Source organism: Zeus faber (assembly GCF_960531495.2).
Source record: "Zeus faber genome assembly, chromosome: 6".
Classification (NCBI taxonomy): Eukaryota; Metazoa; Chordata; class Actinopteri; order Zeiformes; family Zeidae; genus Zeus; species Zeus faber.
Genome location: NC_137201.1, coordinates 5,068,176 through 5,084,879, shown reverse-complemented (window position 1 = coordinate 5,084,879; position 16,704 = coordinate 5,068,176). Strand labels below are relative to the sequence as shown.

Below are 16,704 nucleotides of genomic sequence, written 5' to 3'. Positions count from 1 at the left end.
AACTCTATTGCATTCTATTCCCGGCTATAATCGCACACTTAGACAATTGAATGTGACTGTGAAAATTATTTTTTGAGACGGCCGGATCGGACCCCTCGGGGGGGGGGGCAAATCAGGCAAACCGGGGCCACATCTTTGAAACCCTGATTTTGAACTGCTTATCTATCCGTATACAATGCCCACGAGTTATTTTGGATGAATGGAAGCGAACCCCACCTATAAGAGAAGGAAGGAAACGTGTTGCAGACAGTGATAGACTGTACAGTCAGAAAAGCATAAATGGATGAGATGAAATCCACAGCGGGCCTTTAATGCCTCCATAACCCCGCCCCTGTCATCATGAATAAGTAATCCAAACGCCGTAATGTCGATTGGCTGTTTCCGTCTGTCCACAGGCGGTCCGCTCACAGCCGAGATCACTTTTTCTTTTGCGCGTTTTTGTTTTTTTTTTGGAACCGGGGCTGATTTTCCCCTTCTACTGTTTCCTGCACTCTGTGCTGAGTGGGTGTGTCGATGGCTGCTGCAGCCTAGTCCGTGCTTGTGCGCACTCTGAAAAAGAGGAAAGAAAAAAAAAAAAAAAAAGTTCATCATGAGTTTAGTCTGAAATCCGCCTCGGAGCAGGCAACAAAAAGAGCCGTCTACAGGAATGGCTGTTTGGACCAGAGCGGACAAGAACGGTCAGCTGGACCTCCTACTCCGGGACCGCTGGATCCGGGTGTCCGCCGAGCTGACCCGGGAGACGCTGACCCTAACGGCCGAAGCGGAGCTCGGCGGACCGGGCTCCAACCACTCGGAGTGGGGCGGCTCTTCCTCCGCGGCGGCGGGCCTGCGGAACGGCGTGTCGAACGGAAACGACCCGGGCCTCTCGCCCGGACACCCGGGACCCCGCGGTCCGAACCCCGTGGACCAGAACCCGACCCTGGGCGCGCGGCGGCGCGGCAGCAGTCCGGTGCGCGGCGCCAACACCCGCGGACCATACGACCCCAACAACAAGTATCCCAACAACGGCACCAACTCCGACTTCGGCAGCCCCGGGTCCAGTTTCAGCTCCAGGCAGGGCGAACACCCCTCGGCGTCGGACGGGTCCGGGTCCGAGGCGGTGCGTAAAGTCCGTGTGGTGAAGCAGGAGTCCGGCGGACTGGGCATCAGCATCAAGGGGGGCCGGGAGAACAGGATGCCCATCCTCATCTCCAAGATCTTCCCGGGGCTCGCGGCCGACCAGAGTCGGGCGCTGCGGGTGGGCGACGCGATCCTGTCGGTGAACGGCAGCGACCTCCGCGAAGCCACGCACGACCTGGCGGTGCAGGCGCTGAAGAAGGCCGGGAAAGAAGTGACGCTCGAGGGTGAGTCGTCCCCACGCGAGAGCGGGGATTTTATTTTTCTCCGGAAGGCCGAGATCACGATCGAACGAGCTCCGCTCGCTGTGTTGCTATTCATGGGGTTAGATTATGCTGCGTGAGGTGCGTGCCTCCAGCCAGTACGCGGAGAAGCGTTCAAGCCTCCCGGCGTTTTTTTGTTTTTTTTTTGTCCACTTTTCGCACTCGGCCATCACGAGGTCGCGGGGAACTTTCGAGACGTCCCGCGTTTCTACCGGCGTGGCGGTGTATCGGGCTATCGCGATACCTCGGTTTAACCGCTGTCAGCTCCACGTAAACAAACAACGGTCCCTGGTGGTTTGGATGGGACCGTTGAAAAGGGGGCGGGGCCACCTTCCCACGGGACCGTATGGAGGAATTGTCGTCCCACATTTAGGAGAGATGCACGTCATCATATCTGCTTATTGCAAACAATACAATCTGTGTTCGGGAATTACGTTGCATTTCATTACTTTGAATGAAATGGTGGACTCTTTTTTTTAAATAGATTTATTTATTCTGTAATAAGGAACGATCAAATACAATAAATATATGATATAAATATGTTTACATCTTTGACGCCCACTTCCCACCCTCAGTCCCACATCACTAAACACAATTAAGACATTAAGAGAAAATTATTATTATTATTATTTATTATAAATAATAATAATAATAGATATAGCTATATATTTATGTATATACCTATACATAAATGTGTATGAGCTAAATAAAGCTCATACACAGGGTCCAGTTTAGTCGTTTTAGTTACATATTACAGTTTTCAGGGTTCTGTGAAACGCAGCACAAGTTACAAAAGGCAGCCGTCTGCATGTGGCTGTAAACCAGGGTTTTTCCATTGCTATAACTCTCAGAGGCTCATATATGACAGCGTCGGTATATCTATATATATATATATCTCAGTGTCGGTTATCAAGACTGTTATGCGAGGTCTGCACGTTGCTGTAACGGTGTTCCACTGTGTTCGACCCTTGCTGTGGGCCAGACGCCGCCCAGGGCGATGGGACTTCGGGTGGCACTGAGGAAAACCTGTTGTGATCAAGAGTCGCTCTGAGTCCGCCGTGTCCAATGCGAGGTCGGGGCGAAAGGACGCTGTTTTCATTTATGCTGATTTAATGATTATTATTTAGTATTAGTTGAGTTGAGTATTAGTATTATTTGGAAATAAATTGTGTATAAATAATGACATGTTTATTTTAAATGAAGTATCTTATTTTTCATGTGTTTTTCTCATGCTCATGTGTTCGACCAATCACTGTGGACTTTGGGCTGGAGCAATCACCGTGCACTTATGTCACTAAAGGTTCCTCTTGTGTCGTTTAGTTTAAATTTCCCCCAAGAACGGTGTTTTTATCATTTTGATCGTTCTTGGATCATGCAATGCACACACAAAAGAAAGAGTCTGTTCCTCCAAAGGTTCTTAGATCTTCCTGTGGTCCAAAAACTTCTTCTGTGACCAACTGTAGTTGTCAAGGTTGTAAAATGCAGCGCGAGTTACAGTTTTCTGAGTTTCCTTTAAACCCAGCATCGGCTCGGGTTGTCTGTCTACGCAGGTTGTCTGTGAACACTATGCCGTCCACAGGGTGACTTATATAACTTTGAATGATAATGTCACAAAGCACCCCGCTATCAAACAATAATCAAATCGTGAGAGCGTTCTGCTACTTCCGGTAAATTTACAACAGTTTTCCACTCATTTCTGCTCAAAATGTACTTAGATATTTGTGAAACCCCAACAACAAGATGTCTGAAACGTCCCAGTTCTAACGAGACCTCAACCATGTCTGTGCGTACTGCGGCTGCCATGATACTTTCAGCCCGAAAAATGCCTAGAAGATTAAAAATACTAAGAATCTGAGCAAAAACAACAGGGTTCCAGCCCTGTGGGCTGGACCCATAAATATAGCTGCAGGCAGCAATACACAGGGCCAGTTTAGTCGTGTTAGGTACGTATTAGAGTTTTCAGAGTATCCATAGTGGCGGGATCAGACTACACAAATTCTGCCCGATTTTGACCAGATTTTATCGTGGCCAACACAATTTACATTGTCAGGCTCAAATATGAATGACGGGAACGATAAACGGGTATCTTTACCCTGTGTAGTGTGACATAATTGGTGACCACCCCGACGAAGGTCTAGCATAGCTGATTTTTGACTGATAGTTGACTGACAACTCCTACGGAGCGTTCCTTGACGATGGCCAATAGGATGACAGAGTGCTCTCTGGTGCACATAGCTGTCTGTGAACATGGTGAAGAGAAGCGGAGGGAATCGAGTCCATCTGGGAGTTGCGGGAAGACGATGAAGGGGAAACGGAAACCGAAGCCGATTCAAATTGTACGTCTGTTGCCGACACAGATTGTCCAAACGATCTGATCTACGCTGGAACCACAATCACTTTTTCTTTCTTTTATTTTTATTTTCGGAACACAAGACCGCCAGCATCACACATAGCGCTTCTGTAGCCACGTTTGTTGACAGTTTCTTGACCTATGAACTCCCCCCCCCAACGGCCTATGAACTCGCGCAGCAATGATTGGTCGGGGTCATACTTGTAGTGTTGCCAGTCTGCCAACCAAGACAAGGTGAGGAATATATGGCACTATGATCTGCCTAATCTGACATGGTGACCATTGTGAAAGACAAAAATATTGTGCAGTCTGATCCCGGCATAAAACACATCATTTCAAATCGACAATTTTCGGGGTTCTGTGAGGTTCTTTGAAATGCAGAACGAGTTACAATTTTCAGAGTTTACATTGAACGCGGCATTGTCTCCTGTGGTCTGCCGTCGCGAACAAGTCGCGATTAAATACTATATGAAGCCACCAGGTCTACACAGAGCGACTCTCCAAATGCGAACCCAGAGAGCAGACTTATATAACATCAGATGATGTCACAAAGCGCCCTGCTCCTCAAACGAATCAAGGTGCGCCAGTGTTCTTCAACTTCCGGTAAATTTGCAAGGGTTTTTTCACTAATTCCTGCTTCAAACGTTCATCTCTATGATCAGATGTCTGAAACTTCCCAGTTCCAAGAGACCTCTGACCTCTGACTTTCGTAGCGGATTTTGTCCAAAGCATCAGAGGCATTTGAGATCAACTCCCTAAGGAAGATCTCCTTGTTGGAATAAAGGTGTTAATGATTGGGGACATCAGCTGAGCAATCTCTGCCTGAAAGGCAAAGGTCTCAGCCTCTTCCTCTTGGCGCATTTCTTCTGTGTGTATTGCAGTCGCAGTGTTTAAGATACTTTTAGCCCGAAAAATGCCAAGAAAATAATAAATAATAATATTATTAATTATAAAAATAATAATAAAAATTATGAATAATAATAATACAATATATAATAAAAATATATATTAAAATAAAATATATTTAAAAAGGTTAGAACCTCAAAAAATAGTAAAACTTTAAAAATAAATTTGAATCTTGCGCCCGTCTTCAACACACAACTCTGCTGCCTGCTGCTGTCAATGACAAAAGTGGGCAGCCAATATAAGTAAAAACTATTTTTATAACATCTGTTTCATGACAAATTAAATAATTAAATAAAAGGGAATACAATTGTAATTAAGACCTAAATTATTATATTATGGATAGGCTATTTTAAGGCTATTTATGAAAATGCTTTTCTTTTTAAATTAAACTGCATCTCATATTTTAGACCACACATAGTGGCAATATTACGGTCACACCGTCTGCATTCATTGTGACTACAAAATCTTGGATCGATACATAACCAGAGCAATTCCATAAGTTTCCACTGAAAGACACTGATTAATAATAGTCAAAGGGTTAGAGTGGATATTAATAGAAGTGTGACACTTCTTAAAAACATGTCGCTCGGATACACAAATTTTAGTATTTTTAGTATTTTTAGAGCTTATTGTGTGTAATCACTGGATGTCATGACATTTCACTGCATATATGTATGACCGTATGTTTATGTATGTGACAAATAACCTCTTGAATCTTGATTGTGAATCTTGAATCTACTCTGCATTGCTTTACATATGGTGACTCACTTGATATGGGATGTGATACCACTCTTAAAAAGATGAAGAACTCAAAGATAAAGTGTCTAACATGACAGTTTGTCCTCTTTGCCGAGATCCACTAAACACTGCATCAACAGAAAAAAGGAATGTAACCACTGTCAAGCTGTTTAATTCTGCCACAGTGATTGCTTTTTACTTCAAATAAGTGGGGGAGATGCTACAGAATTGATAATAAAAGGTGATAGGGAAACCGCAGAGCCAGAGGGGTTAGAAGTTAAGATACAAATAAGATTAGTCATAAGATGAGTCATTAGGTGTACTGAAAAACCAGATGCATGAAAGCATAAAAAATGGACCATTTGCTTAAAATATTTATATGAATTTATATATACTGTATTTATATATTTTATTTATTTATCTATCCATTTGTTTGTTTGTTTGTTTATCTATTTATTTATTTATTATTTTCAGTTGTCAATGCAGTGGTGCCTTGGGAAAAAAATACAAATAAATATGATTATAAATAGACCTACTTATTGAGAGAACAGTTAAGCAATTGTGCTGTATTGGTGCGGCTATGGCTGCATCAATCCTCTCTTGTTTGTCCCAGCTCATATTTAGAGCTAGTTTGTGTGAATTCCTTAATTGTATGGATGTGTGACACACCTCTTTTCCTTTTCTTTTCATTTAAACCAGTAGCACATGGCCAGGTTAAGGGGGGGGGAGGTGGTTATTTATTAAAAAAAAATAATAATAAATGGAATTAAACAAAGTGTCACCATCACAAGTGGTCGCTGTTGTTGAAATAATGACGGCTTCATTTCACGCTGCAGCTCTGTTTGGAGGAATGTGCCAGCTGCCTGTCACTGTTTGACAACCGACTCGCCCACTCTCTCTCCCGTTAGCCCCCCCTGCCACCCCTGTGTCTTCCACGGTGTTAAGAGTAAGACAGGGGATTTTAATTTCCAGACCGCTTTGGCGTGTACACACCACTCAAATCCCCCTCCCAGATATTTTGAAAGTTAGTCCCACATTCCTGACCTGGGGTTACGTCTGCACACGGCAGGGCAAAGGTCAACAGCCCATGTCTCCAACCTGGATATGCTGTTGCCGGATCCTAGTTATAACACACACACACGCACGCACACGCACGCACGCACACACGCACACACACACACACACACACACACACACACACATTTTATCTGTTTTGTTTTTTTATTATCTGCACTTTTCGGGGGGGCTGGGGAGTGAAGTGGAATGTGGATGGATCAAATGGAGTACTATCTAGAGGGAGTTTGGAGATAGTTTAACGTTGGTTGCGACAGTATTGCACAGTGACTGGAAACCACTGAAACGGTTCCACGAGGTAGAACGTGCCTGCGTCGCATGGTTTCAATTAGTTCTCAATTCAAACCCATTATCGATTTTCAAGAATGCGTGTGACGTCATTCCCTCAGAGTTTACTCGAACCCGGAGCCAAGAAAGACGGCTGCGGCGGTTTCCTCGCCGGCGTGTCGAATGTGGAGCCGCTCTTGAAGGAGAACTCCCAACCAGGAGAATGTTCATTTGGGTCCTCCGTAGTTGCCGTGCAACCCCATCGAGCGTTGTGGTGATTGCACCGAGTCGGTCCGTGCTCACCTTTTGTTGCCCCCGATGAAGTCGAATGCGATGCCCCCCGAATACCGGCCCTCTGCCGCCTCGACCAATGTCCTGCCGCAGCCTGCTGCCGGTCAGTGGAAAGGAGACGCCGGAACAAGCCCATTGAGAGAGTAATTGGAGTTATCGGGGGGGGACTCAAACGTAGACAAAGAGGCCATTGACCGAAACGGGGACAGTCCTGCATGATGAGCATCTATTTCTCCTTTTGTCCAGAAAAGGCAAAAGCGCCCTTGCTCTCTCTCTCTCTTGCTCTCTCTCTCTCTCTCTCTCTCTCTCTCTCTCTCTCTCTCTCTCTCTCCCTCTGCCATCTTACCACCCGTTCCAAAAATTTCAGAAATAGGCCACGAAAGCTTTGTCATTTGGGTCCCGTCCTAAAAGATGGGGGCCCCGCTGGTTCAGAGCGGAAATGGAAACGGAGCCCCAGACATCGCCTTGTTTTTGCCCCGGGTCATAACCCCCTAAAACCCTCACCTCTCACACCTTGATAGATCATTGCCTCCGATCGCTTATTCACTGCACGAGATGCAACGATAACTTCTATTTTTTAAATTAATCTTTTGCTATTTTTTGACTATTATTTCTCCTCATTTTATGGCAGGTGTGACCTCCCTGATTCCGCTCCCTGAAAAGGGGAATACTTATATATTTGTTTTCCTCTTGCTTTTGAGTCGTGTGTGTGTGTGTGTGTGTGTGTGTGTGTGTGTGTGTGTGTGTGTGTGTGTGTGTGTGTGTGTGTGTGTGTGTGTGTGTGTGTGTGTGTGTGTGTGTGTGTGTGTGTGTGTGTGTGTGTGTGTGTGTGCGTGTGAGACCTAGTGTGTAATCTGCATTAATGTACACCGTCATTTTTGTACATCTATGACACACACACACAAACAGAGGAGAAAGAATTTCACATGTGTACAGCTGTGTCTGTCCGCGTTCACGGTTTTCCACTCGTGTTTGTGGAGTCGATTCCCCACGGAAGCAGTGTGGAATCCAGTACAGCCCCCCCCCCCCCCCACACACCGCACAAACACACATACGGTACACACACACGCACGCGCACGCACACACACACACACACACACACACAGCCCTGTTCCCTCCATTGATGCATTTTTGCCACATTGTTCTCATTAGTGTTCTGGCAGATGCCGACTGGGATGGAGGGAAGAAAGGAGGGAGAGGGTTGCAGAAAGAAAAGGAACACGGAGAGGAGTGAGGTGAATGCGTGGAAGTAGAAGGGAAACCAAAAAAAAACGAAAAAGAAGAAAGCAAGAAAGGAAAGAAGGGGGTGAAATTAAAGGAGGCTGAGGTGGTAGGACAAGGGGAAAGCCGACTGACCGATAGCCGACCCTCGTAAGCCGATCATTAACTGTTATGAGACAAGATTAAAATGTTCAAATGTACTATTCAGAATGGAAGAATGTCTGTGACTAGGGGTGTGCCACATCATATCGTTCATGGTAATACCGGTATTTTTTTTCATATGATTAAAAGATTTGTGAAAATGGCTTGTTGACGACGTTAGGGATGGGCGTGAGTGCTCCATTTTTACTGGAGGGTGCACACAATTAGGTTGAGGAAAATCTATGGCATTACTTTCAATTATATATAATCCAGTCACACACGTTAATCCATTTGAAACAGTTTGTTATAAATGTAGCATTTTCATTTTGTTATTTTGTTTCATTTATAAACAGCTTAGCTGACCATGGCCGCCACTTCCGGGTTGGGGAAAGGACCAGGTGTCCTCTTACGGGCCCGTGTAGTTGCACCTGTTGCTCCCATGAATTGTATTTAAGATCATAAAGCCTATTTCTTTGAAGCTAGAGGGCGGAAGCCGACGTGAAATTGAACAATAGTTAGTTTGCTCTATCTCAAGTTCTATAATCATAGTCGAAGCCCTCGAGTGTTTTCCTGCCCTGCTGTCTCCCTGGGGTCGCTGAAGGTCCTTGGGGAGTAGAACAGCGGGCGCTGGGACCTTTCATAGGGGCAGGCCACGGCGCTGGGCTGATGGCGACGTTCAAACTTTCAGTAGGGCGCGCACGCGTGCGGGGAAGCCAATAAGGACGAAGCATAGAACGTGAGTTGGAGCGAGCTAACTCGTTTCCGACCGCGTTGAAAAGCTGTCACACAAGCACTGAAACAAACTCTCAAAGAACAGCTGGAAATCATAATGAAAACCTTTCCAAAGTTTATAGCTGTTTTCTTGAATTTATTTTGTTTGTTGTTGCTGTTTTCAAATGGAGAGCTGTTTTATTGCCCAGCAACCAATCCAAAGTAATCACCTTGTTAGCATACTCCATTCTGATTGGTCAATTGTGGCAATCAGCGGTCAGTTGATTCCGAGTAATGGCTGGTTGTCTGTTAATAATGACCGTTGTCACGGCAACCACTTCTCCCTGCCTTGTGTCACAACGCTACATGCTAATGCTAACACTAGCTAGTGGTGATACTGCCTAGAAACTACAACAGACGACTTGAAGACATGAATGGGGATTTGTATAGTTTCACCTCTCACCAACAATAAGTAGGTAAGAAAATTGCTACAGAAAAGTTTTTTTTGTTGGGCAAATAGTTTGCGACGTCGGTGCTGAGTTAGCTACGTTGCTGTGGGCCATTTTTCATAGCAGAAGCTCTTAAACTAGGCATACTAGTACTCATACTAGGTATAAAAATTATACTAGGCGTACAATCTTTTCAAATCATTCATTGTTTCATTGTCTCACGTCTCAATGTATTCTGTTATTTGGTCAGTAGCTGTGTAATAAGCATGACAATGTGCAGCCAGCCAGTCATTTTTGCAAAGTAACTCCCTACTGTACATGGTGGTTAATTGATGACTTGTATCACTCTGAACATCCCTTACTTGCATAACTGGGTACTTGGGTACTGGGATACTTCACAGGTCACTGTAGGTAGCTACCAGCTCTGCATTCATGAAACTGTTGGAATTTGACCCTTTGGGAACTGGGTTTGTTGAAGTGGCTGCAAAGAACGATAGATGTAGTCATAATCTGTTGTCCCAAATGACCACAACCTTGTTGACGGAGCTGTTTCATAAAAGCAGCGTCACACTCAAGGTCGTGGTGCTATATGGTATATCAGCACGGCTGGGACTATCTCAGTTTAAATAACCCTTTTTCCTATGACGTGGCAGCAGTGTTCGCAGTTTTATCATCATTCCGATTCATTGTGCTGGAATGAAAGGTGCGGAGATTGCTTCGGAACACGGTTTGAATTCTAAAGGCCGATGGCCCAACATAAAGTACGAGTTGACGTTCCTGAAATTTCAGTCTTGGGGCAAGTGATCATTGTATAAACGGGATGGTAAGTTGGGTAAGTGTTTTACCGCAGTGTTTAACCTACGGGGCTCAGGTTTGGAAGAAATGGCTGCATCAGCTGGAAGCCAAGCACCAAGACAAATCCTCCGTTGCTTGGTCATTATGAAGATTGCTCCAATTTGCTGCCATAGTGAAGTAACCATTCCAGTTTCCATTGCATCTCACTTTCATGTTAACCCTGGTGTTTTTACTCGTTCTCTTCCCGGCATTAGTCATACTCGCAGGGATTTAAAGGGAAATTGAGGATGAAATGAAATCTGAGAATAAAGTGGTTTATTGTTTTTTAATCTTGATGGATGAAGGGGTAATGGTATTAGCAGGAAATGTTAGAATATCCCTTACTTAAAACAGTCAATAAAATGCAGCAATATTTTTGGTACAACGTTACTTCTGAACCTTTCTGACATTTCTGACAGACTCTTAGGTTTACTTTAAAACGGTCTATTTTGCATCATTGGAGTTTGGCCCTACTGCGTATCACTGGCGCACGGGATGTACAGCAAACAACGGCATACCTGAGGGCGCTAGAAATAAAGGACTGATGAACTTGAATTGGATTGGATAGAAGGGTAGAGCCCAACAGGTGGATGCAGGGGAGGTGGAGAGAGCACAGCAAAGCAGCAAGCAAGTAGGTGGAGCAGGAGGGATTGGTTGCTTAAATAGGCTGGCCCAAAGGGGGCGTGGAAGCACGTAGCGCAGTCGAAGTGTCCGGCAGAACCAGCTCCGCAAGCTACGCCTTATGTATCGTGCTTCTTCAGGTCTACAGGCGTTTGCCCTGTTTGACTTGTATTGAAGCTCTCTGAAAAAGATGGCGGTGTATTGCAATATTACGGGCTATTTGTGAAAAATACGGCCTTTGCGACTTTCTTACGTGGCCTCGGTTGGACAAAACCCCCTGAATGTAAAGTAAAGAGAGGAGAGTGGGTGGAGAGTGTGGACCCGACAAGGATCGCTGTAAGCTATTATTTAAAACCATACTCAAAGATCCCAGCGTTTTGTGATATTATAGTGCGAGTGTGTGTGCGTGTGTGCGTGTGTGCATGTGTGCGTGCGTGCAAGCTTGCGGTGATGGGGGTAAAGCAGAGATAGCAGTACAGCCTGAACTCTGCCTTTAACTCGGCAACCAAATAATGCCGCAACCAACCAAAGTCGTTATGGGATCGCATTCCCCCAGCTTTTTGGCCTTCTTTTGCTTCTTCCATCCATCCATCCTCCTCTTCCTCACACTCTCTCTCCCTTTTAAAGCCTCCTCTTTTCGGTCTGTGTCACTGGGTTCCTGCCTCCTTCCTATGCTGTGGGCAGCGGGGTATGAAGGAAGGCTAGCTCCCGCGGGATGGCGGAATGCATCTCTCTCTGGGGACTCTCACTCTCTCTGACACACACACACACACACACACACACACACACACACTTACACATGCATGCGCACACACACACAGAGTGTTGATAGTCCTTTGTGTACAGGCCTAATTAGGTGGCGAAGTGGAATTGAAGTGAGGGTCCATGAGGACCTAATGAGTTCTTTAAACAGCACCAGAGCGCGCACACACACACACACACACACACACACACACACACACACACACACACACACACACACACACACAGATACGATAACAGGTATGCAGAGACTGACTGACAGACCAGAGCACAGACATACACACAGACCTGCAGACAATGACCGGGTGTGAAGAATGGACGGACTGAAAGAGGGTGTGAGTCAGGCGTATTGGAAGCGAGATTTGCCCCCGGGAGAGAGACAGACTGACAGGAAGTGACAGCGAAGTGCGAGAGCCGACGACGAACTGAGACGCAGGGATGGACAAGCGGGACACTCTTGCGACCAAAAATGACAGTAAAATAGCGAGACGTGCCGACAGACAGACGGGCAGACTGCGACAGAGACTCTTAAGAAATACTCCAAAAGTCTGCAGGGGGAGAAGAAGAGTGGGAAGAGAGAAAAAAAACAAAACTTGAAGAAAATGATTTTGATCATTCCCAGATGTCGGAAGGGTTTGGAAAATAGACAAACTCAAAAAAAAAAATTACCCGCGTTGTAAGTACAGAGTAGACGGCCAACAATGTGATTTTAGACAGAACTTCTGGTAACTCATAACCCGTTTCTCACGGCAGATTAATGCTTCAGCTTTGGCGGTCATATTACAGTGTCACACCTGACGAGTGGGATGATAGTAATACTGTCTGTCTTCACTTTTTTGGGAGGGGGTTGGTGGTCTTCACAGCAGTTGAGAGTGAGTGTGAGAGAGAGAGAGAGAGAGAGAGAGAGAGAGACGTTCCAACAGCTTACCTTCTGTTTCTCTGCTGTTCCCCAAGAACAGCCACTTGAAAAGCAGAGAGGAATTATGCAGACAACTAAAATGTGTTTTGAGTTTTTTTGAGTGTGTTTTTCTTCTGCGAGTTTCCTCTATTTTCATGGCCCACTGTTGCTCGGCATTTGCCCGTTTTTCATCATAGTAACCTAAGTATAGCTTTTGCTGCGAATCAGCCAGTCAAATCCGTCCGAGCCGTGCTTCCGATTGGTTTTGTAGTTGGTTTGGTAGTTGTGGAAGTACCAGCACAAATGGTACTACCACACATTAAAATGATACATGATACATTAAAATGGTCATAGTAGTCGTCAAAGTTGTGCAGGTAAGAGTACAAACAGACCAAAAAATGACTTCAACGGCCATCCTAAATGGCAAAAACTGAGTTGTAACAGCGACCGGCACATATGACGGCGAGCCATATTGTATATTGAAGGAAGGCCCGGAGGCAAAGAATCCCTGACATTTTATAGCCGCAAAGAGCATTGAGGTCGCGGCTGGAAAATACATTAGTCCAAACATCTTTGCAGCAAATCTCGTCATTTGGCCCAAAAGTGTGGAGACTGCGATGCGATGGTGGGGCTGTATTACTGTACTTCGCACGGACGAGCGCGGTGCACGCGCACACACACACACACACACACACACACACACACAAATGCACGTTCAGGCTGACATAAACAAGGGCGGCCAGGAAAGCGTCCGTGAGCACGCGAGTCCGCCCGCCCACTTACCAAACCACTTGCGTATGCAGAAATATTCCCAGACAACGTCGGTATGTATGGGCAGTGTGGTTTTCATGGCCGGTAAATGAGGTTGCATTTCCTCGACCCCTCCGCCCCCCCAGCCCCCATCCCCATCACTACTAGCTCCGCCTGAAACTCTGAGTCATAAATTACTTAATGTGTACACACACACACACACACACACACAGTATCTCTATTTTAACCTCAAACACTCTATTCTTCCTCTACATTCAAATTCTGACTCAGGCTTAATGATCAATGTCACATGTGTTTCTCATGTAGACACAAATGTGTGTGTATGTGTGTGTGTGTGTGTGTATGTGTGGAACACACACACACATACACATACACACACGCGGTCTTCAATGCACCGAGACACACCTACCCAGGCACTCACTCTTACCTTATTCACATTCTGTGGCCTCTGCTGCGCACACGTGTGTGCACACGCACACACACATGCACGCACATACACGCACACACGCACACACGCTGCGCACAAACACACTTATACAGTTGCCTGCAGACGTAGGGACCAGTTATGCTCACAAACCTAATATCTCGGGCTACATTCAAGAATGACCTCACCTCCTTAGAGCCCCGTCTCAGATTTCAGAGAGTAGACCAATCTATTAGGGCCAGCACACACACACACACACACACACACACACACACACACACACACACCGAGAGAACCTTTACTAGCACATGTCGACTTTGGTCCATTGGGTTTCTTCTATGTATTGCCCACACACACAAACCCACACATATACACACACACTCCCACACACTACTCATCTGAAAATGATAGAAGGATGACAGAAGGGAAACTCAATAGACGGGATAAGAGATTGATCGTAAAAGAGAAAAGGAGAGTGTAACCAGAGGTGGGGGGGTGGGAGGGAGGGGGAGAGAGAGAGGGAGAGAGAGGGGGAGAGAGAGAGAGAGGGAGAGAGAGGGGGAGAGAGAGAGAGAGAGAGAGAGAGAGAGAGAGAGGGAGAAGAACTCCGTGGCTATGGTTTGTCAGGAGGCTGGATGCAGCCCGGGCCGCGGCACCAAATTTGGAAACTAAACTCTTATTATATCGGAGCCGGAGACATTCTTCTCCTTTATGGCAAGCGCCAAGTTTACAGCTGCTGAGCCAAGTTAGCGCTTGTTATTAAAAGTAAATTCCCCACAGAGGAGCGGCAGATCATTTCAAGACATAATGGCAAGCCCCTATCTGAAGACTGTGTTCTGTCTTTCTCTAAAATGCGACGAATGCGGGAGCGATGATATTTCGCAACACTCCTGTCATCTGTTTGCTGTAGAGTCTCTTTTCTTTTTGAAGATCCAATGCCACATGAATTTACATCCTGGTGATTTCAACGTATGAGGCAGAAGCTTTTCTTTAAATTACACATTCACCACGTCTGTTTTTGTGTGTGAAGGAAGCCACAGAGGGACAGAGTCTCGGAAAACTCTTTGAGTTTAATCAACCACGGCACATGCAAACGTCAGGCCCTGGGTTGTTGCGTGGTAGCATTGGTTTTTCTCTCTGACATTTTTCTATTTTGTTTGTGTTATGTAATATGGTAAAAAGGAAGGGTTTCAAACCAAATTAGGCACGCAAACTCCATGTAGGGCACATAGGAAGACAAATCACAAATCACCACATCAAAACTAAACCAAGACCGCCTTGTCTTGAAATGATGCGTAGCTTGCGGGGCTAGGTGTGTCAGACAACTCGACGGCGCCACACGCTGTTCCACGCCCTCATGGGCCGGCCTATTTGGCACGGTTCCCATGAAGCGTCTTTTGAGCGCGCAAATCCAGTGTCCTCGATGTAGGCGCGCCGAAGGCACCTTTTTTTTCTGGGTGTGCACTGAGATACAAATATTTCAACTTCTTGGAAAGCCACAAGCATGCACCGCATGTCATGTGACATGAAATAACCGATCAGCCGCAGCTTCTGTCACCACATCCTGTCCATGCAGCGGTCCCCTTTGTCAATATGGAGGAGAGGCTTGGATACCTGAGCTGTACGACCTGTTCAGCGGATATTATTTAGATTCCAATAGACGGAACAATACCTGGAGGAATAACTTGTGAACTTGGGATGTCTATCTTGTGGCTATCTAATAACGTTATCTCCAGGTTAGGTTACCGTTAGCTCTAGGCTAAATGTCCAAAACAGCGTTTTAAGCAATGTAGTGGTGACTTTTACTAACAAGGGAGGTCATTCCACTATTAATAGAAATATATTGTTCTGTCCTGTTTCTGTATGTAAGTGTGCGCACACATGTTGTAGTGGTCACAATAGGGCTAGAGCTAGGTTGCTAACGACCCAGATAAACAATAAACCGTAACTTATTTCAGCTATTGGTACTTGTGATTGGTTGATTATGTACTCTAATATGGTGAGTGCGCCTTTATTGTTGTACATTTGAAGAGGTTTGTTAAAAAAAATAGTTTGTGCAAAGTCCAGGTTAGTTTTGGCCCTCAAGGCGTGACCTTGCAAGCGTCTTGATAAAATTATTCAGAAGCTCGCCTCACGTTTTTCAAACGTTTAAGAATGCTTCATGTGAACCGGCCCTTAAGTAGCCAATCCCTCCTGCCCTACCTGCTTTGGTGCCTGCTGCTTGCTGCGCTCCCTCCACGTGTTGGGCTCTACTCTTTGTGGCAGTGGGAAGTGGTTTTGGCACCATCTGCAGGTGCGAAGAACCATCACCGGCAACCGGAAGGGGCAGCAGCTGCAGGAGATTGAGGTAGTTTGCAGGGTATTTCAAAGCTGCTGTGTTTTCACCTCTCTCTTCTGATAGTGACGCTGGGCTTCCACTCTAGACTGCACACTACAGTTATTACTCATACTTTCATCTGAAAACTTGTCACATTGGGCGCCACTGTGACAAGTCTCTGTCGGTTGGAGAGATGGAGCAGGAGAAAGTGGAACAAAAGGCAGCCTCGGCTGGGCATTTATTTAAACAAAAGTCAAGAAGTTTGTCTTTTCAGACATACATATAAGTAATAACCGTAGTGTGCGGTCTGGAGTGGGAGACCAGCATCGCTGTCAGGAGAAAAAGAGCGGGAGAGGTGAAAACACGGTAGCGTTTAAACACTCTGCGGATTACCTTAACCTTCTGCAGCTGGGTCCCCTTCCGGTTGCCAGTGCTGAAAACTGAAAACATTCCCCACTGCCACACTCTGATATCCAATGGCAGGATTCAAGCTCATCACTGCTTTACTTCTAGCTCACGTGTGAGCTCGAAAAATATGCCTATGTTTGCT

The 16,704-nt window shown here is 45.7% G+C and overlaps 1 protein-coding gene across 2 annotated transcripts in view; it reads left to right on the top strand.

The window, feature by feature from the left end:
- The first annotated feature begins 555 nt into the window (after window positions 1-555).
- Window positions 556-16,704, top strand: part of sntb2 (syntrophin, beta 2) — a 31,433-nt gene continuing 15,284 nt past the window's right edge. For both annotated transcript variants that reach the window (XM_080001883.1, XM_080001882.1), the window contains exon 1: window positions 556-1,343. In XM_080001883.1, coding sequence (XP_079858009.1) covers window positions 647-1,343 — 697 coding nt within the window. In that variant the 5' untranslated portion in view covers window positions 556-646. The remainder of the gene's footprint in view (window positions 1,344-16,704) is intronic.